The sequence below is a fragment of the Mauremys reevesii genome, linkage group 12 (assembly GCF_016161935.1).
Source record: "Mauremys reevesii isolate NIE-2019 linkage group 12, ASM1616193v1, whole genome shotgun sequence".
Classification (NCBI taxonomy): domain Eukaryota; kingdom Metazoa; phylum Chordata; order Testudines; family Geoemydidae; genus Mauremys; species Mauremys reevesii.
Window position 1 is genome coordinate 10,389,071 of NC_052634.1, and position 27,843 is coordinate 10,416,913.

Genomic DNA, 27,843 nt, shown 5'->3' on the forward strand with positions numbered 1-27,843 from the left:
GTGGGAAGTGGATTGTTCTCGGGCCGGTGGCTGGGAGGAGAGCGAGTAGCTGGAGCGAGAGGTGCCTCTGGCAGGTCTGGAAGTCACGCGAGTAACCCGGTTGCACTGGCACCGTGGGCGGTGTTGGCAGACCCTATGTGTGTGTCAGTTGTGGAAGCCGCTGTTTCCCGGCGGGGTGGAGGGGCTTACTGGGAACATGTCGCCCTTTGGATGCCGTGACTCTCTAGGCTTGGACAGCGTTTCCCGTTCTCAAACTGCTGATGGGGAGGCTAGCACGACCCATCCCCGGCGCTACGGGGAGCGGCAACAGAGGCCTGTGGAGTGGGATATTCTTCAGTCTGCTGGCTTTCCTCCACGTGACCCTGCTGCCCTGGTCTGCTCCTAGCCGTCGGCTAGCATCAGGGGGCACCGTGCTGCCGGCTTGCTGCCCTTAGAGCCTGGCCGTGCGCCCTTCGTTAGCATGGCGCCGTGGGAGACTTGCTGCTGCACAGTCGGGGAACGCTCCTTTTCTCAACACCCCAGCGTGGCGGTAGGGAGCTCAGCTGCTAGAGGGAGTGTCTCTGTTTCCTCACCAGGCCCAACTGCTGGTACCCAAGCCCTAGTGTGCCCTGTGAAGGTCTCGCCACGTGTACCTGCAGGAATGAGGAGAGAGGCTGCTTGCAATAAAAGCCACTGACTCTGTTCGTTTGTTTTTCTGTTTTTTTTTCTCCCCAGGTGCCCACGGCTCAAGGGAGGAACCCGAGTTTGTGACAGCTCGTGCTGGCGAGAGCGTGATCCTGGGATGCGACGTGATCCATCCGTTGACCGGGCAGCCCCCTCCCTATGTGGTGGAGTGGTTCAAATTCGGAGTCCCCATCCCCATCTTCATCAAGTTTGGGTTTTACCCTCCCCATGTGGACCCAGGATATGCAGGTGAGTCTTCGAGCCATGGGCTCCTGTGCCGAGAGGGGATGTGGCAGCCGTGGCACTCCCACGGGGCTTGGTGCGTCAGCATCTTCCCCTGGAGCGACCAACCTGCCGTAGGCTGAGGCGGATGCGCGTTGTCCTCCAGCCCTGAAGCACCCCTCCCACCTGCCGCCATCCGAGGGCAGGGGCATTCCTATGCACCGTTCCCCAGCATGCTGACGGCGTGTGAGGAGCTGCCCCGGGAGTGCACTGCGAGCTGGCTGCTCGGCACAGGACTGTATCCAGTCTGCCCCCTTCCAGGAAAGTCTCTCCCCTCCCTCTCCCTTTCATTCCATTCTTTCCACCCGGCTGGTTTTAATTAAGCGGCAGCATCGGGAAGCCAGCTGGGCTGTGTGGGACGAAAGGAGCCGAGGAAGCAAAACCAAGGGCAGGCCTTGCTGCTCCCCGGGAACAGCGGAGAGCCTGGGCTGCTGCTTTTGGGGGCAGGAGCCTTGCTTGGTGTCCTCTCTGCAGCAAGGGGAACTAGTCCTCCCACTGCGTCTTGCCCTGGTCCCCTGGGTATTCAGTTCCAGGGGATGCCCCTGGGAGGGGGAGATGAGACTGAATTGGGTGAGTGGGGCGGGACTGAGCTAGGAGGTGCTGGATCCAGAGTTCCCCAGGGTACAAGGCCACCGTCCAAGCAGTTGAGAGAGCCCGAGGTTCTCGGACACCAGGCCCCTGCTGCTCCCATTGCGGTCATTGGGGCGTTTGCTGGGGTATCTGGGGGCTGCGGGAGCTCACACCTCTAGAAAGCGGGTGGGCAGGGGAGAAACCGAGTCAGCGAGGAGACTGGCCTGACCTGGTGGAGCGACTTGCCTGAGGGAGAGGGGAAAGGGAGAGCGGGCAGTGAGCTGTCCATGTGGGTGGCTCCATAGGCCTGCTTCCCATGGGGACCTCTGGCCTGTGCAGCTCCGTTTGCCCATTGCTGGCTTCCTAGGGGCTTGTGCTTCATCCCTTCGCCACCCTATAGTCAGCTGCAGCCTCCTGTGGTTGCTGGGACGTGTGGAGGGTTAGGATCACATAAGGCAGATCAGAACAGGGAGGCAGCTCGCGGATGTAGCAGCAGCTGGCCATCCTCATGGGGAGAGGGGACAAGGGGCAGAAAGGGTCATCCCTGGCTATGACCTGGTCTCCAGTGACTGTAGCAGGTGTGCAAAGCCCTGGGGTGAGATGCTATTGCATCTTCTTAGATGCCCTACCAATCCCTTCCAGCAGCTGCCAATCGGCCCCTTGCAGCAGTAGGGAGCCGGAGGTGCGGTGTCTTTCTTGCATGTGGTGCATGGAGCTGCATGACGGTGGTAAGGGAGGAGGGAATCATTGTGGATGGAGAATTGATACAGCACAATCCATGCCCTGAAGCATCGGAGGGGGAGGGAGAGGGGGCAGGGATCCTGTTACCAGGTGGCCTTTGATCCCAGCTCTGTGTGGACCCAATGTATACACGGGAGGCGGGGGGCAGATGCACAGCTGCCCCTGAATGATCTCCCAGTGAGATGGGGAGAGTAACAAGACCTGGGAGAGCAGTCACTTGGCCAGGAGGCACCCCACAGCTGTATGGTTGGCTTGAGCATGGACTTGGCAGACCATAAAGGGGCTACTGCCAAGGAGGTATTGGCGGGGGGGTGGGAGGAGGGAATGTTTTTCCTCCTGCAGGTAGGTACATCAATTCCTTGCTGCGCTCTCCAGGAAGCGGAGGGATAAGGTGTGAGTGTGCCCTCTAGAAGCAAGGGAGAGGCTCAAATACCCCATCCGTGCCTCTGCTTCCAGCCAGCGCCGTTGCTCCAAAGTGGGAGTTGGCCAGGAGCCCTGATTCCCAGCAAGCAGCGTGGTTGGGGAGCTGGCAGTCCCTGGAGGGTGTCCAGCAGGGAAACTAGCTGGCGGCTTGCTGTGTGGTTCTCTTTTCTGGCCAGGAAGAAAACAATTCTATCATGAGTGGCTGGGGTTTTCGTCCTCTCGCTCTGGCCTGCGAGTGTGTCCTTGCCTGTCCTATTCCACCTCCCCGCCAACCCTGCGCACCAGCCGCAGGTCGTACCTGGTTTGCATTTTGCTCTGCTGCGAGTCAGTTTTCAACATCAGATCTCCTTGGCGCATGCCTCAAGGCTGCCCCGGAGCCATCACCCCGAGGGTGGGGGTTGGCTGTCTGTGCTCTATCCAGTCCTTGGTCAACAGGGGGGCAGGTTAGTGCCAGTGGGGCTGGTGGTTTCTGTGTTGGGAGCACTTGCCCGCTGAAAGCTGAGTCGTGAGGCCCCCCGGCACGCGGGCTGCCCCACGACTGCAGGGGTTAGCTTTGAGTCATTGCACACATGGAATAGACTCTGAACTAGAGGTGAAGGGCTCCTGTCTCGTGGGCTGTCCCCAGGGTGCAGTGATGTGCGCTAGCCCGGAACGGGGGCATGTTGGAGCTTCCTCTTGGGGGAGGGCTGGGCTGCCTTTGAGAGGGAGCAATTCTGTGGCAGCAGTGGCTGGTGAAAGGGCTCCAGGACACATCTTGGCTTGAACGCGGAGCTGGAGCCAACCCCGATCTGTGTCCGTGCAGGGCCCCTCTGCTGGCAGCAGAGTGGGTGCTGTTAATCCTAGGCACACTTCTTCATTGCAGAAGGTTGTCTTCCCTTCTGAGGCGTGGGGAAAGCCCTGTGTCCCAGATGAGCTCCGAATCCACGGGGCCCTGACCACCTGGTCTCGCTTATGGTCTGTTGGCCTACCTGTGTCCCCGGGGCATAGATCTCAGATTCGCAGTGTGCATCGCCCCCACCTTCTTTAGCAGGGGGCTGATGGTCAGCGGGGATATCCTGGCAGACTGGATGGGCAAGCGCGAATTTTCTAGAGCAGCTTCTAATTCCAGGGGCCTCAGTTCTTGGGTGCCCAGCCTGAGACCCCTGTGGGAGGTGAGCGTCGGCAGCTGTCTTGGAAGTCAGCAGGCCTTGCGGTGCCTGGAAAATTGGGCCCGTGGTGTGTTGGGCCCCCAAAAAATAGAGCAATCAGTGGCTCCTTTTGAAAAAGTCCGGCCTCAGTGTCCAGTGGCGGAGAGAGAGCCTGGGCTTGGGGCAGGGTGGACTCTCCGCAGCCTCTGTAAGTGCCGTTCGAGAGGCTGGGTGTCGAGTGGCGGGTTGGTGTGAGGCTGATGCTGCACTGCTGAGTCCCTCTGACTCTGTCCGTGTCTCTTCCAGGCCGCGCCAGCCTTCATGACAAGGCATCCCTGCGCATCGAGCAGATTCGCTCCGAGGACCAGGGCTGGTACGAGTGCAAAGTGCTTATGCTGGATCAGCAGTACGACACCTTCCACAACGGCAGCTGGGTGCACCTCACAGTCAATGGTGAGTAGGAGGTGGGGGGCTCCCCGCTGCGTGCGTCCCTCTGGGCAAACCTGCTCCTGGCATGTGACTGACCAGAACCCCAGGAGACCAAGTCTCAGAGCTCAGCTGCTCTCTTGTCTAGTCTGCGCTGTCCACTAATGAAGCTCTTTCCCTTCACCCAAGAATCTCCCTTCTCCTTTGTATCTCTTTTGAAACTGCCAGCTAGGGCCTTCCATCATCTCCGGCTTCCCCTGTCCTGTGTTACAGGGAGAGCAGCCATCTGTCAGGAACCGTCCTCGGGGCCCCATCTGCTGCCACTTCTCAGACCGTGCTCGCAGCAACCAGTGCTGTAGCGCCAGGGATATCCTAGATTGAGACTTTAGGATGGGGAGAGAGGAGTGGATCAGAGGGAGGAGGGGAGATGGTGGGAGAGAAGGGATGGAGGAGTAATACCAGGAGGGTCTCCAAGCCCTTCACTGGTGGTTTGAAGCCTCAAAAGACACCTGTGGAACAGGTGAAGGATATAAAGTGAATATATATTTATATATAAATCCGTATATGCCGCAATGAAATGCAGCCACCTCTGGAGTGGAACATGGCAGCTGTTTAACAGTAATACTTATACAACTATTTGGGAAATGAGGCAGTTTTTATACCCTCCCCCATCAAAACTGCAGTGGGAGTTGGGATGTAACGTGCCTACCGCTTCCCAAATTTAGCACAGGTCTTTAATGACCACAGCTGGTCAGGACCTGACTTCTACGTGGCCAGCAGTGCTGGCATCAATAAAAGGGAAGAGCCCCACTGAGTCAGCAGTACCACTTCCCATGTGTCCTTCCATGTAGCTATTCCTCGGAGGGCTCCCAGCCAAATTCTGGCCCGGCCCAGCCCATCTCTGATCAGCTCGATACAGGTTGTTACCAGCCTGTTTTGCTGCTCCTCCTCTAGTTGCTGTTTCTCCAAGTTTTCTTAGCAGCACTTTGCAGAGTGTCCCGTGCTGGTTGGGGGGTGCCTGTGGATCTCTCTGGGAGGAGAAGGGCCCAGAGCTGCCGCCCTCCTCGTCATGAGGCGATGGGGGGAAGAGATGGGCATGTAGTGCTGTCCATTTCTTGTGCTTGTCTAGCCCCCACCACTGTGGTATTGGAGAACCAGCCTTCAATATCTTCACACCCCCCCCGTGAGGTAAAGAAGCGCAACGCTCTCCACTTGACAGCTGGGGAATGGAGGCCCAGAGAGATGAAGCGACTTGACCAGGGTTACCTAGGATGTGTGTGTCTTGCTGCAGGAATTGAACCCAGGCCTCCAGCAACCCAGGCTTGTTCTCCATTCACTGGACCACCTGTCGTGGGTCATTGCGAGGTAGAAGGCAGGTGATCTGCATTGGGACAGAGGTAGGCAGCTGTTCAGACTAGGGTAAATCCAGGGACATTTTAGCTAGTGAGCAGTCAGGGACCAATCAGCCAAGTCCGGGAGTAACCCAGGTGGGGGCAGGTCTAGCGTTCCAAGCAGGACCCCAGGGCAGCCTGGCATGCATTAGCACAAGGAATGTGGGTCAGGGCTTGCTGTGCAGTTGGTACACCTGAAAGGTGCAGGGCAGACTGGGATTGCAGGAGGGTCTGTGGGCGTGGGTGGGATGGGCGAGTGGGAGTGTAGCGTCTATATGGTCTGTGTTAGCCAGAGGAAAACCAATGAAGGTAAGAAACACTAGTACGTGGCAGCTCCCCTCTCTGCCTTTGTCACCTTTCTTTATAGCTTGTCCTTGGCTGAAATGTCTCCCGGGTGGGTTTGCTTTGTCCCCACAGAGCAGCTGGGGGAACGGTGGGCTGGCTGGCTGCATTCTGCTAGCGAGTTTTTTTTTTTTTTGGTCACTGCTTTTGAACGAGCTGATCAGATGAGCAGGTGGCAATGTCTCGGCGAGACGAGACTGAATCCCACCCTGGATGGGGGGAGTCTGGATGCCTGGCTCCTGATGCTGCAAGCTCTCCACCGGCAGTACTCCTGGTGGGTTCTGTGGGAATATTGCTCATGGAATGTTGCAAGATTGAGCCACAGGAGTCAGTCCAGGTGAAGGAAAGAGGAACTGCCTGCTGGGAGATTGCACTTGGACCTTGCCAACATGCAAGTGGCCCCACTTGTACTAAAATCAGTTTTTAAATCAGTTGAGTTGCACCTGTGCCAACATATGTGGGTGCATGTAAAGCTGTTCACACTGGTTGATATTGACGTAGCTTACTTTGATCCGTTGCAAAGAGAGTTAAGTGTGTCCACACAGGAGTTGCACCCATGTAACTGAATTAAACTTAAAAATGGATTTTTTTTTTTGTGTTTAACTGAACCCATTTTTGTAGAGCAGCTCTGAACCTGAGAATTGACTACACTTTAATTACGAGTTTGAAAAGCATTCTTCGGGCTGCGTATGGGTGCTTGGTTTGTTTGCAGAGATCAGCATTGGCAGCCTGCAAGTTTGAGCGCACGATACATATTGCATAGGTCCTCCCTTGGGCTCCAAGCTTTCAACTGGAATAATAAGCCAGCCGTTGAGACTGAGAATCTGACTGAAAAGAAAAGAATTCGATAAGGAATGCGCTTCCATTCATTATTGTGTTTAATCAGAGCCAGAAGGGTGCCTGGGGAAAGAGGTAAAGAGAAGTGGGAGGATGACGGTTACAGATTTTGATCCTCCTATTTATGCCGGATAGCACTTACTCTGTGAGTAGTCTCATTGGCTTTCATGGAACTTTTGAAGGAGTAAAATCCAGCATGTGTCAGAGGATCAGAATCTAGCCCCCACCTTTTTTTTTTGCCTTGGCTTGTTATGTATTCATTCTTCTAGTTCCTATTTAAAAATCTGTCTCTGCGTCTCTCTCTTTCTGTTTTTGGTCTCTGAACTCCTGGGTAATGCTGTGAGCAGGATTTTTGAGAACAAAATGTGCCTTCTGACGATGTGAGTGGAGATGGCTCCACCAGACTGTATTCTAGCCTGATGCACCAGCACAGACTGCTGCTGTGCGCCTTTGCGTGTGGATTTCAGGTTGGGTTAAGTAACACACACAAATGAAACCCATCTCGAGTTGGCAGCTTTTGCCCACAGGCGGCTGCAGGTCAGGACTAGCCGAGCAGTGTGTGGGGGAGCCCCATCCTGGAATAACGGGGACAGGTTCAAGGTATATTCCAAGTCCTGTGTGGGAGGCCTTGGACTGGAATAACAGAGAGTTCTCTGGCTTGTTCTTGTAAATCCTGACCCAATCTGGCGATGAGAGAGATAATAGCTAGAGATGCTGCTGACCAGGATAGCTGTGTACCAGCAGGAGCAAATGACAAGTTTACACATCACCTGCCTATTCAGTGACACTCTGCCCTTCTGTAGCACTTCCCCTCCCAGAATTGCAAATGCTTTATACGTGTTAACTAGTTAAGCTTTGCGATCCCTTTGTGAGTTGGCCAGCGGCTGTGTGCGGATTGCTTTTCCTACCTCTGGAGTGGAGCAGGGCAGCTGTTTAACAGTGCACGGCGGCACCGCGCAACAATACGAAGGGCAGGAAATAGACGCCTGAGATCAGTTGAAACTGCAGGTTGCCAAGATGCTATTAGCTAGCAAGGGGCTGGTGTTAACCCCTCCCCTTACACACAACGTCCCCAAGGATCTTAAAGGGACACACATGGTGGGGATTTCAGTTTTACATCTCGTCTAGAAGATGGCACCTCCAACAGCAGTGGGTAGGGGGAAAAATGCCTGCCTGCGTCTTGCGAAGTTCTTGGCTTTGGTTAAAAGTCCCAGGTGTGAACGCCTATGGCAAGTACCCTAGTGACCTCTTCCCATTCAATATCTGGGTGTGCGCTTCCTCGAATGAGAAGAAACGGGCTCTTTTCCAGCCGAAGAGCCCCTGAGCAAGGCCCAGTGGAACCTCTCTCTTTACACAGTGCTATTCAGGAAGAATCAATAGCTTCTAGCCAGGGACTGCTGCAGCTCAGACTTGAGGTGCATTGGCCGAGCTTCGTGAGGGGAGCCCAGGGCTGGAATAGCCAGCCTGTCATAGTTCGTTTTTTTTTCTCCAATGGAGGTAAACTTTTCTAGACAAAGAACCAAGAGAAGGAGAGCAGATCTAACCAGCAATTTGCTGCACTGATAAGTGCACTATAACGTCTTTTGTAGATTTTTCTCTTTAATTTCCCACAACACAGTCAACTTGTGGCAGGGCATATTGTGAAGGCCAAAACTATGACGGGGTTCAAAAAATTCGATAAGTTCGTGGAAAATAGGTTCATCAATGGCTAATAGCCAAGGTATCAGGGATGCAACCTCATGCCCTGGGTGTCCCTAGCTCAGGGGTCGGCAGCCTTTCAGAAGTGGTGTGCTGAGTCTTCATTTATTTACTCTGAGCTAAGGTTTCGCGTGCCAGTAATACATTTTAACATTTTTAGAAGGTCTCTTTCTATAAGTCTATAATATATAACTAAACTGTTGTATGTAAAGTAAATAAGGTTTTTAAAATGTTTAAGAAGCTTCATTTAAAATTAAACTAAAATGCGGACCCCCCCGGATTGGTGGCCAGGACCCAGGCAGTGTGAGTGGCACTGAAAATCAGCTCGCGTGCTGCCTTCGGCACACGTACCATAGGTTGCCTACCTCTGCCCTAGCCGCTGACTGCCAGACACTGGGAGTGGACGACAAGGAGTGGATCACTTGATTGCCTATTTTGATTCCCTCTGAAGCACCTGCCCCTAGGCTAGGTGGACCATTGGTCTGACCCAGTGTGGCTGTTCTGATGTAATTTCTGATGGACCCTGTGCCTCAATTATGTGTTCTTCACTTGAAGAAAAAATCCCGACTTATTTTGGGTGAGATCATTATTTACAAAAGGGACAAACTTGTATTAATTACATGGTTTAATTATGTGAAGCTTTTAAAATAAATTACATTTTGAAATATTCTTGGGAAAAGAATAATCATTTTTTAGTAAATGAATTGGAAACTTAAATCTTGATTTGAAACTCAGATTTTCTGAAATTACCTTTCTTTTTTTTATTAGTGCTAAATAATATAGTAACTAGTAATTTGTCACATTAGGATATGTTATTTTTAGCTTAGAATAAGTAACACTGGGATCGTTTCTGTCTGTGTAAAAGCAGGACATCATGACATATTGATGAGAGCAAAGGTCTGGGAGTCAGGGCTGCTGGATTCTATTCTTGTCTCTGCAACTGACTTGCTGCGTAACATTGAGCAAATGGCTTAACCTTGCAGAGCCTCAGCCTCCCCGGCTATAAAATGGGGCTAATAATATTTCCTTACCTCCCAAGGCGAGGCTGAATTTCTTGATAGGTTGGAAAGAGCTTTCAGATCTTTGAGTGGATGGTTCTGGGAAAAGGCAAAGCAGTAGTTTCAATAAACTAAAAGACACACAGGAAAGTCAGTGGCCTCTTTAAATAGCTTTTGCCACCCAAATTAGGCATAAGGAGAAGGCATGAGAAGAGCTGTATGAGAAAGTGCAACTTGCCCTAGTTTGTTAATAAGCCCTTTGCACTTATATAACATCTTTCATCCAAATGCCTTAAAATAGTTTGCTCAGACAGAGTCAGATTGTGCTCCCACAGACACCCGTGCAACCCTTTTGGACATGAAGTCCATGGGGCTGCATGGGTATAGCGAAAGGTTGCATTTGGCTGTAATAAATTAAGCTTCTCAAGATCCCTAGGGAAAAGGTACCATTCTTCTTCCCATTTTACAGATGAGGAAACTGAGGCAGGAGAAGTTCAAGTTAGCATTTCCCAACATGGTCTCTGATTTTCTGATGGCTCAAGTTTTGGGTGTACAACTTGAGATGACTAGGGCTTGCATTTAATTTTCAGAACCAGTGTGAGACCGCTTCAGCTGAAGTCAATGAGAACTGCTGGTGCTCAGGTGTCTCGAACTGAGCACCTAAAATCGGAGGCCATCAAAGTCAGATATCACTCTTAGAAAATTCTGGGTAATGTGATTTTTCCAGGATCACACAAGTGAGTCAATGGCAGAATCAGGAATAGATCCCCTGGGCCTGGACTCCCTTTGCTGCACCTTAACTGCTACATCATTTGTCTCCATTCATTTGAAAGCAAATATTTTGACCAAATTGCCTTTGTTCTCTTCTGTTCCCAGTGTATTAGATCTTGGGAGTTGCTGGTAGGAAGTGGCAACCTGCTTACAGGGACATCGGCAGCTTTGTGGAGACCCCAGTCTAAATTTTGTGTGGTTTTTAAAAAGTAATAAAACACAAGTTTTCATGACTTTCAATGAGAAGAGAATTTGTTTCATTGAACACTTCCCTGCATTGTTCACAGCTTAAACGCTGCAGTATTGTGGCTGGTGCACTGCAGCACTGTGGCTGGAGAACCAGGAAGTGAAACCAATCAGTCTAGTTTAATTGTCTGTCTGGAGTTAATGAAAGGCAAAAAGTAAACTAACTTGTGGGCTGGCTCATTTGCCCCAGGGGGTTAGGATTCCGTCTTGTCATATTCAGGAACTAAAGAAACGAGACATTAGTTTGACTGAGTGCAGATCCAAGAGCATGGATGTAAGGTCCTTTTGCTCAACCCAGGATGTTCGGACTACGGTTGGAATTTTCCTATCCCCCTTAGGCCCCCAGTCTAATTGGCCTGTACCTCGGCAAAGAGTAATGCCTCCCTCCAGATCAGAGTTACGTGTCGTGTGTGTAAGTACCCACGACTGAGCCTAGAGAATGGTCTCTTCCCCCACCCCCCCCTTCATCTGGAGGGCTGGGAGGTCCCTTTTGGATCTCAGCTAGTCACTGGCACACTTCGTAGATGAGATCATGCTGTCCTGGGCTGATGCAAGGTCGCTCCCTCCAATCCATTCTCTAGTGCTTTGTCCAATCTGCTTCCCTCGGAGTCTGTTCCACAGCCCGATAGATCAGATGATACTTAACCCTACGTTTTCCTTTTCTTCGAGTTATTCCCCCCAACCCCAGTGTCTTGTGGAGCAGCTCTCCTCCTTCTGCACATCTGCCGTCTGACTGCTTGGGTTGGGTCAGGAAGCGGAGCAAGTTTTGAAGATGGGCAGGGATGTGTCCCGAGCCTCATTAGGGAGCAACCCAGGACCCTAGTGGGTTTGAGATTGACTCGGTTATTAACTCGAGCAAGTCAGACTGAGTCACGGGGAAGCAGATGATCCAAACAGGATGGAGCTTTAATCAAAACAGAGTTTCCTTCTTTCCCCTGCCCCCAATACTTAATAATCAGGAGAGTCTTTGGAAGGGCCCATGAGGAGTGGAGGTTGAAAAGCACGTGTGTCAATGCGGGGAGAGTGGAGCCTGGTGCTCTTTCCCCTGTGTGTAGGAGGGCTGGCTGTGGTTGTAGCCTTTGGGGAGGGGAGGGGGTTTACCTCCTGCACCCCCCAGCTTTAGACTCTCTTCCCCCATGTGCCCCACTTGAGGGCAAGGTGGAGGAGTGGAACGCAGGTGATGTGTGTTGGGGCGGGAGTATGTCTTTGGACGCTGGTGTGCCTGTCTGGGGAGACCTGTGTGGGGCAGGGCAGGTGGTATGTGCTTCCCTGAAGGCTTGATATGTGCTGGGACAGGCGGGGGATGCACCTGAGTGGGGCCCGTACTTGGCCTGAGCTGCAAATAGTTCTTGGAAGCTGCATAGATGGGAGAAGGTGCTGCGGTACCTTCCCACAGCATCTGCCACGGGACCAGCTCAGCCGCTGCTTCCTCTCCCTTGTGACAGGTGCCGATGGTGGCCCAGCGTGGAGTGGAGGCCAGTTGGGAGGAATACCTGCCCCTTTCTCATGGCACAGGCTAATTCTTTCTATCCCCTGGTATGGCTAGTTCCTATGGCACCCTCCCCATTCAGGGGTGAAGTGTGGTGAGCCCTGGAAAGCTGCAGGTGAAGGTGACTCCTTCCTCTCCCTTGCTGTCTGTTTCCAAGAGACCCTGTGGCCATTATTCCTGCAAGCTTTCCTCAAAGACAGCCCATCTGAGTGCCCCATAGCCTTGTGTTGGCTGCATGCGCCCTGTCCCACGGAACTTGTTTCTCTGTGTTTCATGCAGTGCTGAGCACGCAGGGGTTTAATAACAGAAATAATCAGCTTAATCCTCTAGGCCCAGCCATACAGTATAAGCAGAATTGCTTTTAGAGGGAGGGCTTTAGTGCTTCTGGAGTGCATTAGCTCACTTAGTTTTCTTAGGAAAAAATAATCATTTGGGGGGAAACCACATAGACTTGTTTTCAGCGTAGATTAAATTGCCTACATGTCTTCCTAGAAAGTGGGATTTAACTGCGCCGGATAATTAGGGGCGTGCTGTAATTCTGCCAGCCTCTTGAATCAGAAGGAGTCTCTCTCTCTCTGCAGTGCAGTGTTTTCATGTGTTGTGACAATAACAAGTTAATGCATAATGGCGGGGGGGAGTAACTTGGAACTGTAAATGGGGAAGCACCCAGAGTGGGAGAAGGGAGCTGGGACTCTGGCGCTAACCATAGCTGTGTGACCTGGAGCCGGTCGCTTTACCTCGCTGTGCCTCAGTTGTGTATTTCACAGGAGGGTTGCGAGGCTTCATCGGTTAGGCCAGCGGTTTCAAGAGTGGCCTCAGTTTCTGGATGTTCAGTGTCCCTCCACTGGGGTGATGCCCAGAAGGGCTGAACTCCCTCCCCGCCCCCAATCCAGCAGAAGTCAGCGGGAGGGAGCTGCAGGTGCTCAGCACCTTCGAACACCAGCCTTAACTATAAACAGAGGCATCTGAAATTGGGCATTTTTTAAGTGGTTGGCCTCGCTGTTCGCTGTGTGCTGCTATCCTCTGATGGAGGGAGCTAGGGACCTGCTAAGGGTGGCTGTTTAATGAGGACAGGTGACTCATGGTCGGCTTTTGACTTTTATTCTGAACGTCCTTCCAGCTGGGGTAAATGACTAAAGACCGTGCATGCAGCTGTATTGCTTCCTGCTCTCTTTGGCGTCAGTCGAATGACTCGTTCCAAGTGTTCGGCACACGGCTGTTGGCCGCCGTCTGCACTGCCGGAAGGGCATGTGCGGGTGGATCATCCCATGTGGCCCGGCGTGTAGCAAGTGGCCAGGATGGATTGATGGTGTTTTTCTGCTGAATGCAGCATGGCTTCTCTGTGTCTCCCCTGCAGCTCCCCCCACCTTCACGGAAACACCCCCCCAGTACGTAGAAGCGAAAGAGGGCAGCAGCGTCACCCTGACCTGCATGGCTTTTGGGAACCCCAAGCCTGTTGTCACCTGGCTGAGAGAAGGGGACCTCTTAGGTGCCAGTGGGAAGTACCAGGTAAGTGCATGGCCTGGTCAGCTGCTGTAAATGCTTAACTCTGACCCCTGTGGCGGGAGAGCCTGGCGTGTTACCGCTGCACTGAGTTGCAGAGTCTCAGCCTCGATGCAGAGGGAAGCGCCTTCATATATCAGATTTCTGGCTAGTATCAAACAATAGCCCACGGTGCTGAGGGAGCAGCTGCCCCTGCTCTCGCGAGAGGTGCTCTCAAGGTCGGATTGGGCTCCAGGTGTACAGAGGACCACAGGAGGTGGCACAATCAGGGTTTCTTAGGGAGCGGTAGGGATGTTGCTGAAGCAGCTGGTGTTTCTGGAGCTTTTCTTGCTGCCTCAGCACTCCCCCTCCCTCCACAGTCTGTTTCTTGGCTGCCTTTTGAGATTCAGTTTCTCCTGTCTGTGAACTGCAGGTAGCATCAAAAAGCCTTGACTTTCCTCCCTCTGGCCTGTCACTGCCATTAACGCTGGGGAGCAGCGGTTGTGCCTGGAGCCTGCTAGGCCTGGTTGCCATACAGGCAACTGCTTTTCCGATCTTGTTTTTCCACCCCCTCCCCCATCTCTGTTCTATTGCATCTTCCTTCCGGCTACACTTAACCCATGCGAAGGTGCCAGGCCCCCAGAGAGCGCCTCGTGCCTCTCAGAGAAGAAGGTTTTCTCTGCTGATGAGACGCCTTCCTGAATGCAGCCTGTGGGAGCTGCTCGGGTTTCCTTCCCCCAGGATGGGATCACGGGAGGTTCTGAAAAGCGGCCTTGGAAGCCCTCAGTTGCTAGAAACTCCCAACCTGATTCTTCACTTGCTTTCCCCTGATGTGACTCAGGAGTAACTCCCTGGAATTGCAGCCTGGTATGGGAGGGAGGAGAGCCAAGCCCTTCACTCTTACTTGAGCTGGAATGGAGGAGCTGGCTGGGACCAGGCAAATGCTTGATCCAGCTATCTATTTGTGCATCTCCACACGTCCATCTGTTCAGTTTGCTCAGTCTCCACTTCCCCCCTCCCCTTTTTGTCTTGCAGTTCTCTATAAAATGTGGGTTTGAAATCCAGAGTGTGTTGAAATGTAGAGTACCAGTCAATGAGTCCTCTGCTCGCCTGCCCCTGCTCATCCGCCCCATGCTGGGGGCAGTATTCCTGCCCCGCAGTCTTGACTATGTTGTTGCTTCATCTTGTCCCCTCTCTGTACCTATCGGTGCTGCTCGGTGGCTTTTCCTTCCTGGGCTGGGAGTGGTTCTTACCTACATGTAGGGATGCAAGAGCCTTGCTGGCAGGAGCTCCGGGTCCCATCTGAACCTGCACCGAGGGAAGGGACGGGCCGTCCTGAATGGCAGCTATGGATGCCACAGCCTCGGTCTGAAACCCAGGCACTGCTAAGCCTATCCCAGCCCTGGACGCTGTTGCTGTGTATGAGAGGCACAGGCCAAACCTATTGGGTTCAGAGAGAGCAGATCTGTCTCATAGTCTGTGGATTCCACATGAGTTTTCTTACACTCATTGCTAGTGCTGGAAATCTTTCTGTTAGGGAGGGATGTGTGTGGGGGGTGTTGTGGGAAGGAGAGTGCTGGCAGGCACACATGGGGGCATTCCCTTGGGGACTGCTGCACTGGGGTTCCCGTGATTGAACAGGGTCAACTAGGAAGATTTGTTCCCTCCTGTGTCAGTCCCAGCCCCTAAGAGATTCTCTGGGTGTCCTCGGAAGCCTCTGATCCTCAGCCCAGCCAGGGATTCCATACAGCTGTAATTGGCAAATCGAGCATTGGAATCAGCGCAGGCACTAATGAGAGTCATTAGGAATAATTTGTTACTAATTGAAATAGAAGGATGAGGCAGAGAGTGTTGGGGAGGGGGGGCGGATGGCAGTGGGGTGAGGCTCTCGCTGTGGCGGAAGGGGGTGCGTTACCTCCGGGTTGCTTCCCTCCCATCCTTCTGCATAGCGGAAGCTGTATCCTTCCTCTGCTGCTTGCCCAGTGCCTGGAGTGAGGAGCTGTGCCCTTCTCTCACCTCTCCAGCCCTTGATGCCATCAGAGGCAGGAGCCCAGCCATGCTAAGCAGAGGATGGGGAAATTGAGCAGGTTTGATAATGGCTCTGTACAACGCAGTCGATTGCACCACAGCCCCTGTGGGACAGGTTTCTGCTAATGTGCCTGCCTAGAGGAAGAAGGGAGGGGGGAAATGGAAATGGAGATGGTAGGGGATGACCATTACACATCTCCTCCCCTGCTGAGCGCCGGCAGTTCCTCGCTAGGCAGTCTCTCACCTGCCAGTGGTAATGGACATGAATCGCTGGAGGGCTTGAGCAGCCCCCACTCCTGACACGGAGGGGAGGAAAGGCAGGAAAGGAAGCTGCTGCGCAAACCGGGGAGCATGCGGTTGGTGGTAGTGGGCGCCAAGCAGCAGCCGCAGATGATGATGTCTTGGTTTCGTGTCTCAGCCCTGCCAGGGAAGGAGTCTGACCGGCTTACAGCAACTCGAGTCCCTGTGTAACAGTAAGGCAAGGACTTGTTGGGCCAGATTCTCTGCAATGGAGTCAGTGGAGTTACACCTGCAAAGAAGCTTGGCCCCTTAAGGATTAGTGAAAGGTACCGTGCCGGCAGCCCTGGAGGCGGAAGTGCGGTTAATCCACAGGACCAGCACAGCACAGGCAGGGCTATCCAGGCTCCTCCTCAGCACCACCCTGCCAATGCACCCAAACCAGCCTTCCTGGGAGACGGCATGGCCCCCTGGTTAGGGAAGGGGGCTGGGAGTCGGGCTGGGTTCCCAGTTCGGTCTGCATCACTCTGTGACCTTGAGCAAGTCACTGGACCTCAGCTTCCCGAGCAGTGACAAGGGGGTAACCCCCTTTGTGAAGTGCTTTCTGGGTATCCGGATGGAAAGGCCGACAGAAGCGTTCTAGCCGACGTAGTCCCTTGGCCAGGGCAGCGGCAGGCCTCATCACTGCGACAGCGTGATGTTGCCTTGGCAGATGGGAAGGACTCAGTACCATGGGGTCAGAAAACCTGCTCTGAACACGTGCAAGACAATGGAGAGATCAGCTCTTGGAATGGCCTGGGGAGAGGGGAGCCTGCCACGCAGATACCTTTGGTCCCTCCCTATGCTCTATCAATGGACCTTAGCCCAGTCCTTATTCAGTCCTGGCCTCCCGCAATCTCTCATCACCCGTGCATGGCTGAAGGCAGGGAAATTCAAAAGAGAAAATTCTGAACAGCCAACAGTGAGTGTGTGCACGCCAGCCTGGGAACGGGTGACCGTGTGGATTAGTGCACCATTGTGAGGCTCTAGGATGGGGGTGTGAGGTGGATGAGCGTTCGCATGAGTGCTCATGTGTGCTGAAGTGTCTCCCTTGTTCTTGGTCCAGGTGAGCGATGGGAGTTTGACTGTCATGTCGGTCAGTCGGGAAGACAGAGGCGCGTACACTTGCCGGGCTTACAGCATCCAAGGGGAGGCTGTGCACACCACTCGTCTGCTCGTACAAGGTAAGTCCTCTCTTGGGAAGCTCCTTAGGGGATTCCAAGCCCTGTGCTTCAGCCACGCTTAGCCTTGCAATGAGAGCATCTCCGGAAAGCTGGGCAGAGAACGGAGAGCCCTTAGAATTAGCACTCAAGAGCCTTGTCAGTTACTGACTGGCTACAGGAATGATGGGAGTTTAAACCAGCCAGTCACATGCTGCCAGGGAAAGCCCATCCATCAGCATTGCTCGTATATGCTGTGGGGAAAAATGATTGCGTTCAGCTGCCTGTTGCTGATACAGATAGAGATTCTGGTGGCAGCATACATTTTTTTTTTCTAGAGGCTGAAGACAAATATAGCAGCCAGTAGGAAAGCAGGGTTTTGTTCTTGGCTTTGCATCAGTCTTTTAGGGGTATTCCATGAGATCCAATGTGCAGCGGCATGAGCTAGTGGTTCGAGTGGGGGATTGGGAGTCAGGACTTCTGGGTTTTATTCCAGGTTCTGTTGCTAACAAGTGCGAGTCACTCTCTCAGCTTCGCTATCTATGAAACTGGGAGTTTTTACCTCACGTCGGGGATGTGAAACTTAATGAGTTAATGTTCATAAAGTGCTTAGAGATCCTAAGTTTAAAGCTCCATGGAAATGCCAAATGTTTTGAGCTCTACTGGGGAAAAGTGCTATATAAGAGCTTAGGCAGTATTATTATTTATTTATCATCCTATGCAGTCCACTATATTAAACATATGTATTCCTCAGACAACTTGGGCCTCATTGCACTAGGTGCAGTACGTACACATGATAAATGATAGCCCCTTCTCTGCTGTCTAGGCCTGTATAAAATAAGGCATGTGATGTACAGCCTGGTGTATTGAGTGAGAAGCTTATGCAGCGTCTTCTGCTAAAGGGCTGTGAGGGGAGTATGCAGCTCAGGTGTAGGGACTGACCTGGCCCATTTTCCTGCCTGTGCAGCCTCTTGCAAGAGAGACGTGGCCTCCTCCCAGCCATCCATTAAAAATACCATCAATAAATAAGCAAGGAAAATAAGCCTAAACCCCAGATGTTTAAATAACATTACAGGCTGCCAGCTCAACTGACCAAAGCGAGGAATGCGAAGGAGGCCGCATCAGCCCTCACTACAATATACGCAAGAGTCTAGTGATAGCAGGACCTGTCCTGGGCCTAGAGGGACATAGCTCATGCTGATTTGTCTGAGATGGCATATACCCGTGTCTTCCCTCCCTTTGCTCAGCAGATGTCCTCTGAACTATACTGTGCTTAGAGAGGGCTGTTCCGTGGCACAGCGTGACATTCATCTGCCCCAAACTCCTTTTGGAGGTGGTGTGTTGAAGTGCATAAGGTGCCAGGCTGAACACCAGGAGACTGTGGTTCTGGTTCTATCACTGACACCCTATGTGATCTTGGGGGAAGTCACAGCACCTCCCCGTGCCTCAGTTTCCCTGCTTATATAATGGGGATAACGATACTTGCCTGCTTTTCTAAACTGCTTTCAGGCCTATGGCTGAGAAATGCTATGTGGTGGAGGAGGCGGTGATAGGAATGTCCTAAGAGCCATAGTCAACATTATACAAAACTGACTCTACCAGGTTTGATGGTGTCCACGTCAGGACTGTCCCACAAATGCTTGTTTTGGTGGCAACCCGCAACCTGTCCAGAAACTGCATGACACACCTGCAGCTCTTCATCATCTGTCATTTGGTTTTATTTATGGGGGGAGTTGTTTTTGAGGGGAAGTGTGAAATAGCTCTAATTGTACCCTAAAGCATCTAAAACCCCATTGTTTATGGGGAAGCAGGCAGTGCTCCCCACTTTCCCTTGAAAACTTGTTATGTTAGGTTAGTCAGGCTTCCAAGTGCTGCCGTCTGGATTAATTCTGCTGATACTGTGGTCTGTGGAGCACTTGCTGGAGGTCTGTGCTGAGCTAGCTGGTCACGTGCTGGCTTCTCATTCGCAGCTGTTAAAATTGCATTAGAAGAAGCTAAAGATACATAAATACTTTGTTTCCAGAAGCAATTGCCCCAGGGATGCCACGTGATCGCCGGGGAGGGAGATGAACCACTCCCACGTAAAGTCACGGCTCAGACATCCACTAGACAATCTCCCTTAAGCTGTGAGCCACAGGATGAAAATGTTTGCGAGCCCGTTTCAGTCTGCGAATCCCTGGTCTGTGGGGGATGTGGCATTGTGGGACTCTACAGTAATCACTTCTCTGAGTCCACACCCCTTTTTATTAATAACCGGGTCACCCCGGAGGAGCCCAGAGCCCCTTTCAGACTGTGTGTGTGAATGCGTGCGCATGCAGGGCATACATCTGCTGTGTTAGCACCTAATGGTTCTGCATCCCATTTATACTACAGCAAAATCCGCTTAATTGGAGCACCCCAGTGGAGGGCCTGTCTCTTTGATTAAGCAGCTATCCCGATTAACAGAGAGGCTCTGATGGTTGTTTTTTTTTTTTAAATAAGTGTGGGAAGACTTGCAAAACACGAGAAAATGCTGTGCAGAATAAAAATGACACCTGCTGGGTCTCGTCCTCATTGCAGGCCTGCTTCCTCTCTCTGTATAAATCTTTTATTTGGTCAATTTCTGCTGCAAGATAAGGGAGCTTAGCATTTCACACCTATTGAAGCACTTAATAATGCTCTGTACTTGTATGCTATTTCCCATCTTCAAAGCGCTTTGCAGACATTAACTAACTAATCCACATAGTGTTCCAGGCAGGTTGCTGCTGCATGCCTGTGTTTAACCTCGGGCCATGTCTACGCTGGGCAAATGCCTCCTGTTAGGAAATGTGTTAGCTGTCATAGACCGGGAGGAGCTGTGTATCTGGTTATGTTTTGTTTTCTTCCAGCATAGACAAATGGGTGGAGGAAGGAATCTGAGATGAAGTGACTTGCCAAAGGTCAACTAGGAAGCCAGTGGCAAAGCTGGAAATGAACTTAAGAAACTCCCAGTCCTCCTTGCTTTAAGCACTAGAAAAGCATGTGCTACCATAGCCCTGATTCCTGGACCTTGCTACTGAGTAACCATCTCTCATCACAGGTGGTGTTAGAAACCACTGTGCTGGTTCCTGGAAAGAGGTTGAAGGAGAGGAGGCAGCTCGGGAGTGAACTCAGTGAATAGAGAGGTTAACAGAGGGTGCAGTGCATGTTGTGTTAGTGTGGTTGGCCTGGCGACAGCAGCAGGATGGGTGCCAGCCTGGATGACATTGGCAGAGCGTGCTTTGTTAAGCTGTCTGTATTCCCTGCTGCCCTCCCCACTTCCGTTCCTTCCCCTCTTCCCTGCCGAGGGGGATCTCAGAGACTGAATATTGAGCGTCTGTTTCATGCGCTGCGCTCTCCCCGCGGCACTGATTAAAACTGCCCTTTGGGAGGGAGTTTCGGGGGAGACACCGGAGACTAGCTAGCTGGAAGCTCTGTCCTCTCATTTAGACCAAGGTCAGAGCTTCTGCTGCTCTGGAGTCTAACCCTGTTCCAGTCCCCACTACCCCCCTTTTTGCTGCGTCTGCATGATCCTCTTACAGCACTCCCTGCGTGCCTTAAAGGGACAGAGCCCTCTCCTAGGGTAGTGCTGGGCACCCATTAATCCCGCTCTTCCAGAGGGCCTTGGCTCATCAGAATTGCCCCAGTGTGAAGAGCTTTATCCCTAATCTAGTTATGTTTTGGCAGAGGCTCTGGGTTGAAGGCCCGTCTTATGGGAGCCAGGCCAGTTGAATACACAGAGGTGCTTACAGGTGTCTGGACCTTACATGCTAAGGGGAAAGATGCTGCCTCTTCCCTGAGAGGCTGTTCATGGCCAGAGCTTTTTGGCGGCTGAGGTAACTGGTTTTCTCGTGCTCTCCCTCAGGACCCCCCTTCATCGTTTCCCCTCCAGAGAACATCACCGTCAACATCTCCCAGGATGCCCTGTTCACCTGCCAGGCCGAGGCGTATCCAGGGAACATGACCTACACCTGGTACTGGGAGGAGGAGAACGTCTACTTCAAGAAGTAAGCTCGGCTCTTGGCCCCTCGGTCCGTGCTGGGAGGAGCGCCTCTTGTCGCAGAGCCATTCTCTCTGTCTCTCAAAGCCTGCTGTTCCCCAGGGAATCGGGATACTCTCCCAGCAATGCGCCTCTGCCCCCACCATGGGCCAGTGCACCCATCCAGGCATTGCACTGCTGCCCTTGGGGTTTCCCTGACAGCTCCCTGTGGCTGGCTCTGAGAGCCGCTCCCCTCTCTGTATGAGGGGAACTCGGTACTGACTCCTCACTCCAGTTCTCTCCCCGCCCTTTTGCCCACCTTTTCCCTTCTGTTCTCTCACCCCCTGCAGTGACCTGAAACTGAGGGTCCGGATCCTGATTGATGGGACGCTGATCATCTTCCGTGTCAAATCAGACGATGCTGGGAAATACACTTGCATTCCTAGCAACAGCCTTGGCCGCTCACCGTCCGCCTCTGCCTACCTGACAGTGCAGTGTGAGTGGAGATGGTGGGGCAGGGAGGCCTGAGGGATCTACGGGCCATTTCTGCTATGGGAAGAAGATGGCTTAGATAATGTCATTGTTGTAATCCTGCCTAGAGGCATTCCTTGTGCTATCCCAGTGTAACTTTTAGGGTTACTGTGACATGACGGCAACATATGGAGTGAGGTGGAGGGAATAAAATCACAGTAGATTATTGGGTCTGATGAGACGAGGCTGGCTGGCGGAGTGTGTGGGTTCATTACTTTGTTTAATGCAATGGTACCTGGCATTTGCCATAATGAATCAGACAGTTGATGCATCAAGTACAGCATGCTGTCAGTAGCTGATATTTCAGAGGAAGATGAATACCCTACTCCCAGCTAACAACTTGATGCCTTGCAGCATGGGTAGGATGCCCTGCCCTGAAGCATAACGTTTGACCCATCTTTATTCCAGAGTTTTTCCACCAGAACCAAAGGCAAGGAAATGCTAGCATACGCTCACATACAAAATACCCCAAACCTTCCATGCAGTGTCCTCGGGCCTTGATTCACCACTGTCCTGCATCTTGTCCCGGCACGTACCCCGCTGCAAAGTGAGGATAAAATAGTGCTAGATCAGAAAGTTAGAGATTGCACCCACTCTGTGCTGGCATAAATGACTGCACCCTGTGCAGTCTAGCTGTGATCTTGGACGTTGCTATATGGGAGAGAGAGTATATAGAACCACTGTGATTGTCTGTCTGTGTTGGGCAATGCTATGTAGATGTACTTTACTGGTGTCAGATATGACGGTGAAGGGCGTTACTGAAATGCCTAAAACTGATGGATGGGATTGTGCTCCTTTTTAATGTGTCTAGGTGCAAAGATTATTATTGGTTCCAATCTCTCCAGCCTTTCAAACGCCAGCCAGAGTATCGGACTTGACGGCTGATGGCTGTGAATGCTAATAATAGCGTCTTGATTATCAGTTGTATTCCGTCCTGTTCTGTGGGGGAAGTTGGGCCGTGACACATCACATCAAGTGTGTGGTTATATTTTGATGCATAATTATAAAAACCTGTTAATGCTGCCTTGTCTTCCGGGTGTGTTGGCATCCTGGAAACATGAAATACAAAGCAGTAACTGATCTAAATAAATTGAAGAGAGACAGACTCTGAAAGGAATGTTTCTCCCAGTGTCTTCACATTCAACATGCCTCCCCTCTTACAGCGTTCTGTGGTAAGGCTCCAAATGGCTGTTGCTTACAAGAGTGATGTTGGAGGCAGTCTAGCCTAGTAGATGGAGCACTGGCCTGGCACTCAAGTGACGTGGTTGCTATTCCCTAGCATGCTGGGTGTCCTTGGGCAAGTCAGTTCACCTCTCTGTGCCTCATTTTTCCCCATCAGTAAACCTCCCGTATGAACTGTTTTCAGATGCACTGATGAAAAGTGCTATAGAAGAGCTAGGTTCTGTTGTGGTGATTTGGCCTGTTACTATAGTAAGACTGTAGCATTTGATTGTATAAGGGGAGGCAAAAGTCTGAACAAACCAATTGGTCTTAAGCTTCCTCTTGAAGGCCAATAGACTCAGGCTATGGATGGATCATTAATAAACGTACATTAAGGAGCTGGGAGACCTAAGAAGCCAGTTCCTTCTCTTATATGAACTCACAGACAAGCAAAGTTCAGAGCCAGAGAACTGTCCCCAGGATGTGCCCTATTCAAAAGGATGCAAGTTTAGGGACTGCTTACAGAGGCATCTGGACAGACCTCTGCTTTTGGGAGGGTATGTTGCTTCACAACATCAAATCTATCCTGCCACTGACCCAAAGCTCACTTCAGAGCTCATAACCATCAGAAACCACCATGGAGAGTAGGCATACAAAGATGGGGTTTGCACATGTTTTTCTTTCACCTGGGTCCTGGAGATGCGGGGAGGGATTCTTATACTTTGTCATTTAAAGCTACAAGGCGTGCTCGGCGTCCCTTCGCAATAATCCAGTTCCTTGGTTAGAATAAACACCTGCTTTTATCCTTGTTCTGGGATCTTTGCTAATGCTCTGAGAGCAAGAGTGCCTCATTTTCACATGGGTCAACTTTCTTCCATTAAAAGAGAACTACTTTTTAGAAGTAAATTTAGCACTGGTGACAGGTGCCAGACTGGCAGCCTTGGAGAATGCAGTCCTCTCTCCCTCCTTACCTAGCAGTGCTGGGGCAGTGTTAGCACAAACTTCCCATATGCTGTTGAGTCAGGGAGCTTCATCTCTCGTCTGGAAGGATCAGCTTTAAGACTGGTGGTGAGAGTAGGTGGGGAATTTGGTCTCCAGGGCCCATTAAGTCCTTGGCCTCTCTGCTAAGATTCCTCAACAAAAGGAGTGGGTGGGCAATTATTGTGATGATCACTTCTCTGTTAGACTTTAGACTGAAACCACCAACTTGTTTCGCACAAGCCACCATCAGATGGTACAGCTTTTGGTGGTTACTGAACTAGGCTGGATTTCAGCCAGTGACCTAGAAGTGAAAGGCTCTGTAGGCCATTACTGATCCCTTGAGCTGTCCAGTCTTGTTGATTACATTTCCTAAGACATGATGTTAAACTAAGGAGGGATAAAGCAAGTTGCATATGATAAACTACTTTCCAATCTGGGTTACGATGCCACTACCACAATCACGTGACCTTGGTAGCTCCTGGCTGGATATTAGCAGTTTGGAGAGAGTGATTAGGGTTAAAAATGTCAGACAGTGAGCCTGTGGAATAAAAACACCTTCAGCAGTCCCATATTCCCCTGCTCCACATATGTGCACCCGGATTCCTGCAAATATCCGTGCTGAATGGCCCCAGGACACAGCCAGAAAGCAATAATGTAAGATTCTTGTGTGGATTTTAATAATTTAGTTTCCAGCCTTTAATATTGCTGCAGTTTTCTTGTTTTTGTTTTTTCCCTACTGGCTGGCCATCAAATCTGTAGGTGGGGAGGGAAGGAAACAAACAACCTCCACCCCAAATCCCAACTAACAAGGATTAATTCTTCCCTGTTGACTTGTTCATGTTCCCATCAGTCTTGTATTATAATATATAATAATGGAGCTATATCCTCTCCTAGAACTGGAAGGGACTCCAAAGTCCAGCCCCCTGCCTTCACTAGCAGGACCAAGTACTGATTTTGCCCCAGATCCCTAGGTGGCTGCCTCAAGGACTGAACTCACCACCCTGGGTTTAGCAGGCCAATGCTCAAACCACTGAGCTATCCCACCCCCTTCCTTCCTGACAGTGGCAGGGTCGTCCCATCACTCTGTGCTTGTCTTGGGGAATTACTGACACCTTCTAACACTTTTTTCCTCTCTATATAATGTTTGGGGAACTGGAAACTAAGCAGGTGATGGGGTTGCTAGACCAGCAAAAGGAGAAGGGGAGGGGGAGGATTTGATTTCATATGCAGATACTGTGGGTGGGAGTTATACGGAGCTAGGTAGCACCTGGGGATGGTAATTTGACATTGGGGAAGGACATGTGTGCCCTTTGCTATCTCATCTTTTCAACGGGAACACCTTTTCCATCCAGGTGCTTTCAGTTTAGGAGCTCTCTGATCTTCTCCCTCTCTTTACCCCCTCAAATAGAGGCTTCCTGGCTGTTCCCCGTTTTCTCCTCCTTCCCCAGTGGGTCACAGCAATGGGCTCTCTTTACTCTCTCTTTCAGCTCTTGTGTATTTCCTTCACTAGCTGTTTCCAAGTAGCATGGTTTGTGTGGCTCTGTGGAATGAATGGTGTAAGTACCTATCCCTTCAGTATGGTGGGCAGAGATGGGGGTCTGACAACCTGCAGCTCCCAGCTTGGCTCACCACCTCTGTTAAAAACATTGGAGTCACTAGTTAGCTGTTGGCTTTGAATTAATTGTTGCTGTGATTTGACATGAAGAAGCAAAACAGGGCATAACCCTGGGTTGTCTTTGTTCTGTTTTTGTTTCCTTTGCATGCCACCCCTAGCTGGACTACCCACGCTGCTGCTATGGCCTGTGTGTGTTCAGCTTCCTGTGCTCTCAGGGGAGTACCCTTGATGGTAGGGCTTCCTCGATCCAACAGTGTACCGAGTTGCAGAGCCTGAGTGGTTGAGGTTGAATGAGAAGGAGCTTAGATTTTGCAGGAGAGGGAGTGTTTTAATACTGCTGTGCAGACACTTGTAATTATGTTGCATGTGTATTTTTCTTTTAACGGTAATTGTACATGGGCCTGCAGCTTAGGGTAGGGAGGTCAAAGTGAAATGCTTTGAGTACGTAAGGCTCGATAGACATTCTAAATATTTTTAATGGATTCGAAGAGGATAATGGGACTATAAGGATAATGGTCTTCCAGGGCCAGAGGGTAATGGATGCGGCAGAGTTAGTGTTTAGGCTTTGCACTCCATTATAACAATGACGTTGACCCTCCCAAACCAGGGTACAGTGACAAGAGCATATAGCTGGGTGGCCAAAATTACCGACCCTCTGAGCCGCATACGACAATCTTCAAAAGTTTGAGAACTGGGGTGTACCTGCTGGGGCTTCGGGCTTCAGCCCTGCGGGAGGCACGCCCTCTGGGGCTGAAGCCCTGAGACCTCCCTCTCTGCTGGGTAGAAGCCAGAGACGACATGGGGAGTGGGGGCACATGCCACCCCAGATTTCTGCCAAGGTTTGCTGGCCCTGCTTGGTCACATGGTGCCGCTGGGTCCCCTCCCTGCATGGCAGCTGCTGGGAACAGCAGCCATGGGGAGAAGCAGGGGCCAACAGCTGGGAGCTGCAGGGAGAGCCAGTGCTTTTGCTGCTGCATCTCCCTGCAGAGAGAGAGCAGCAGCACCTCCCTGCTGTTAGCTCCCCGTGGAGAGGCAGCAGCAAACACCTGGGAGTTGCAGGGAGGGGCCGTTAAGGGGAAGAAGCGGGGCATGACTCAAGCGGTTGGGGTGGGCCGAACATTTAAATTGTGCGCAGCCCCCCCACTCTCAGCAGGCACTACTCGTCTCTGGCAGAAGCCCCTAGCCCCACCACCCTGCCGCAGGGCAGAAGCCCTGAGCTTCACCCCCCGGTCTGGTAGGTAGAGAATGGTGGGGATCGTGGGGGCTCTGCAAGCTGCACTTTAACGGTAAAAGAGCTGCGTGCAGCTAGTGAGCAGCGGTCAGGCCACCCCGGCATATAGTTTTGTTCACGTGGAGGGAAAAGAAGGGTAAGGTGATTCAAAATAACTTCCTATTACTGCCCCCAGATCCCGCCCGTGTGGTGAACATGCCACCCATCCTATATGTTCCCATTGGGATACATGGCTACATCCGCTGTCCGGTGGAGGCAGAACCGCCAGTCACCTTCGTCAAGTGGAATAAAGATGGACGCCCCCTGCGATTCGAAAAGGTAAAGTTGTGTCTGGGCAAAGACCAACGGGGCTGTTTTGGAAAGAGAAGTGGGGGACACTTCGAACGTGGTGGGGAAGTGTCAAACGGTGACGCCATGGGGCGCTACGGGGAAGGATCTGGCAGCATGCGGCTGTGGGTCCGGAGTTAACGGGGCAGGCAGGCATGTCACTGGAGCTGTGAGGGAAGGTTCAGCCACCGTAGTGGGACAGACAAGTCCCCAGTTCGGTCTCCACTCACCTACCTGACCGGTCCCCTTGAGGACAGGCAAAATTATAACAGCCCATCTGCCCATGAAATACTCCCTCCGCTGCTGCCAGCCTCCCCTTGAATACCCCCTGCCCCAGCATACATAGGGTCGGCCATTATCTCTCCATGTCTCCTTTCCCTTTCTCCTCCCCCCAAGCTGCTGCCACGGTTGCCTCTGCTGTGCTGCAGGGGCCGGAGACCAGAGATCGTTTCCTCCACCTGCCCCTGTAGGGTGCTTTGAGGGCTGCCTGTAGCGGCACTGAGCTACCCCTCTCAGCAGCAGGCTCAGGGAGCACAGGAAGGAGGGAAGCAGCCGGGGAACTAGAGAGGACTGAGGGGGACACAGCCTGGGCTGGCCTTCAACCTTGTGTCCCCGTCTCTCAGCTTTGTATGGTGGTTGGTTGGCACAGGGAGCGGGTCAGGCCAGGGTACCACAGGGACCCAGTGGGAGAGGTTGTAGCAGTTGGTTCAGAGGGGTCAATCAGGTGGGGATGCTGGTGGGATCTGGGGCCGACGTGTCAAAAGCGTGTGGCAGTGGAAGTCAGTTAGTGGGAGGAACTGCCTGTTCGTTCTTGCCCTAGGGACCGTCATACAAATATGCTTAGAGTACGACTGTGTTGTGCAAAAGAAAAGAAAAAAAACATGGCAGCGAGTCTCAGGGACTGGGTCAACTGGCTCAGCTTCGCAGGGGGTTATGCTATGGAGCTAAAAATAAGTGTTGAAGTTTTTGCTTGGGCTGCAGCTTGGGCTCTGTAATTATGTTGCATGTGTATTTTGCCCGCCCCCGTGCATGCCGCCCCCGTGCATGTGGAGGGAGCATCAACTCTATTTT

General features: G+C 51.9%; 1 protein-coding gene across 9 annotated transcripts in view; it reads left to right on the forward strand.

Moving 5' to 3' along the window:
- IGSF9B (immunoglobulin superfamily member 9B) overlaps positions 1-27,843 on the forward strand; it is a 151,244-nt gene that overhangs the window by 80,552 nt on the left and 42,849 nt on the right. For all 9 annotated transcript variants that reach the window (XM_039496563.1, XM_039496559.1, XM_039496557.1 and 6 more), the window contains 7 exons: positions 715-912; positions 4,113-4,259; positions 13,362-13,513; positions 16,857-16,974; positions 20,813-20,954; positions 21,277-21,422; positions 26,621-26,763. In XM_039496563.1, the coding sequence (XP_039352497.1) occupies positions 4,199-4,259; positions 13,362-13,513; positions 16,857-16,974; positions 20,813-20,954; positions 21,277-21,422; positions 26,621-26,763 (762 nt within the window). In that variant the 5' untranslated portion in view covers positions 715-912; positions 4,113-4,198. The remainder of the gene's footprint in view (positions 1-714; positions 913-4,112; positions 4,260-13,361; positions 13,514-16,856; positions 16,975-20,812; positions 20,955-21,276; positions 21,423-26,620; positions 26,764-27,843) is intronic.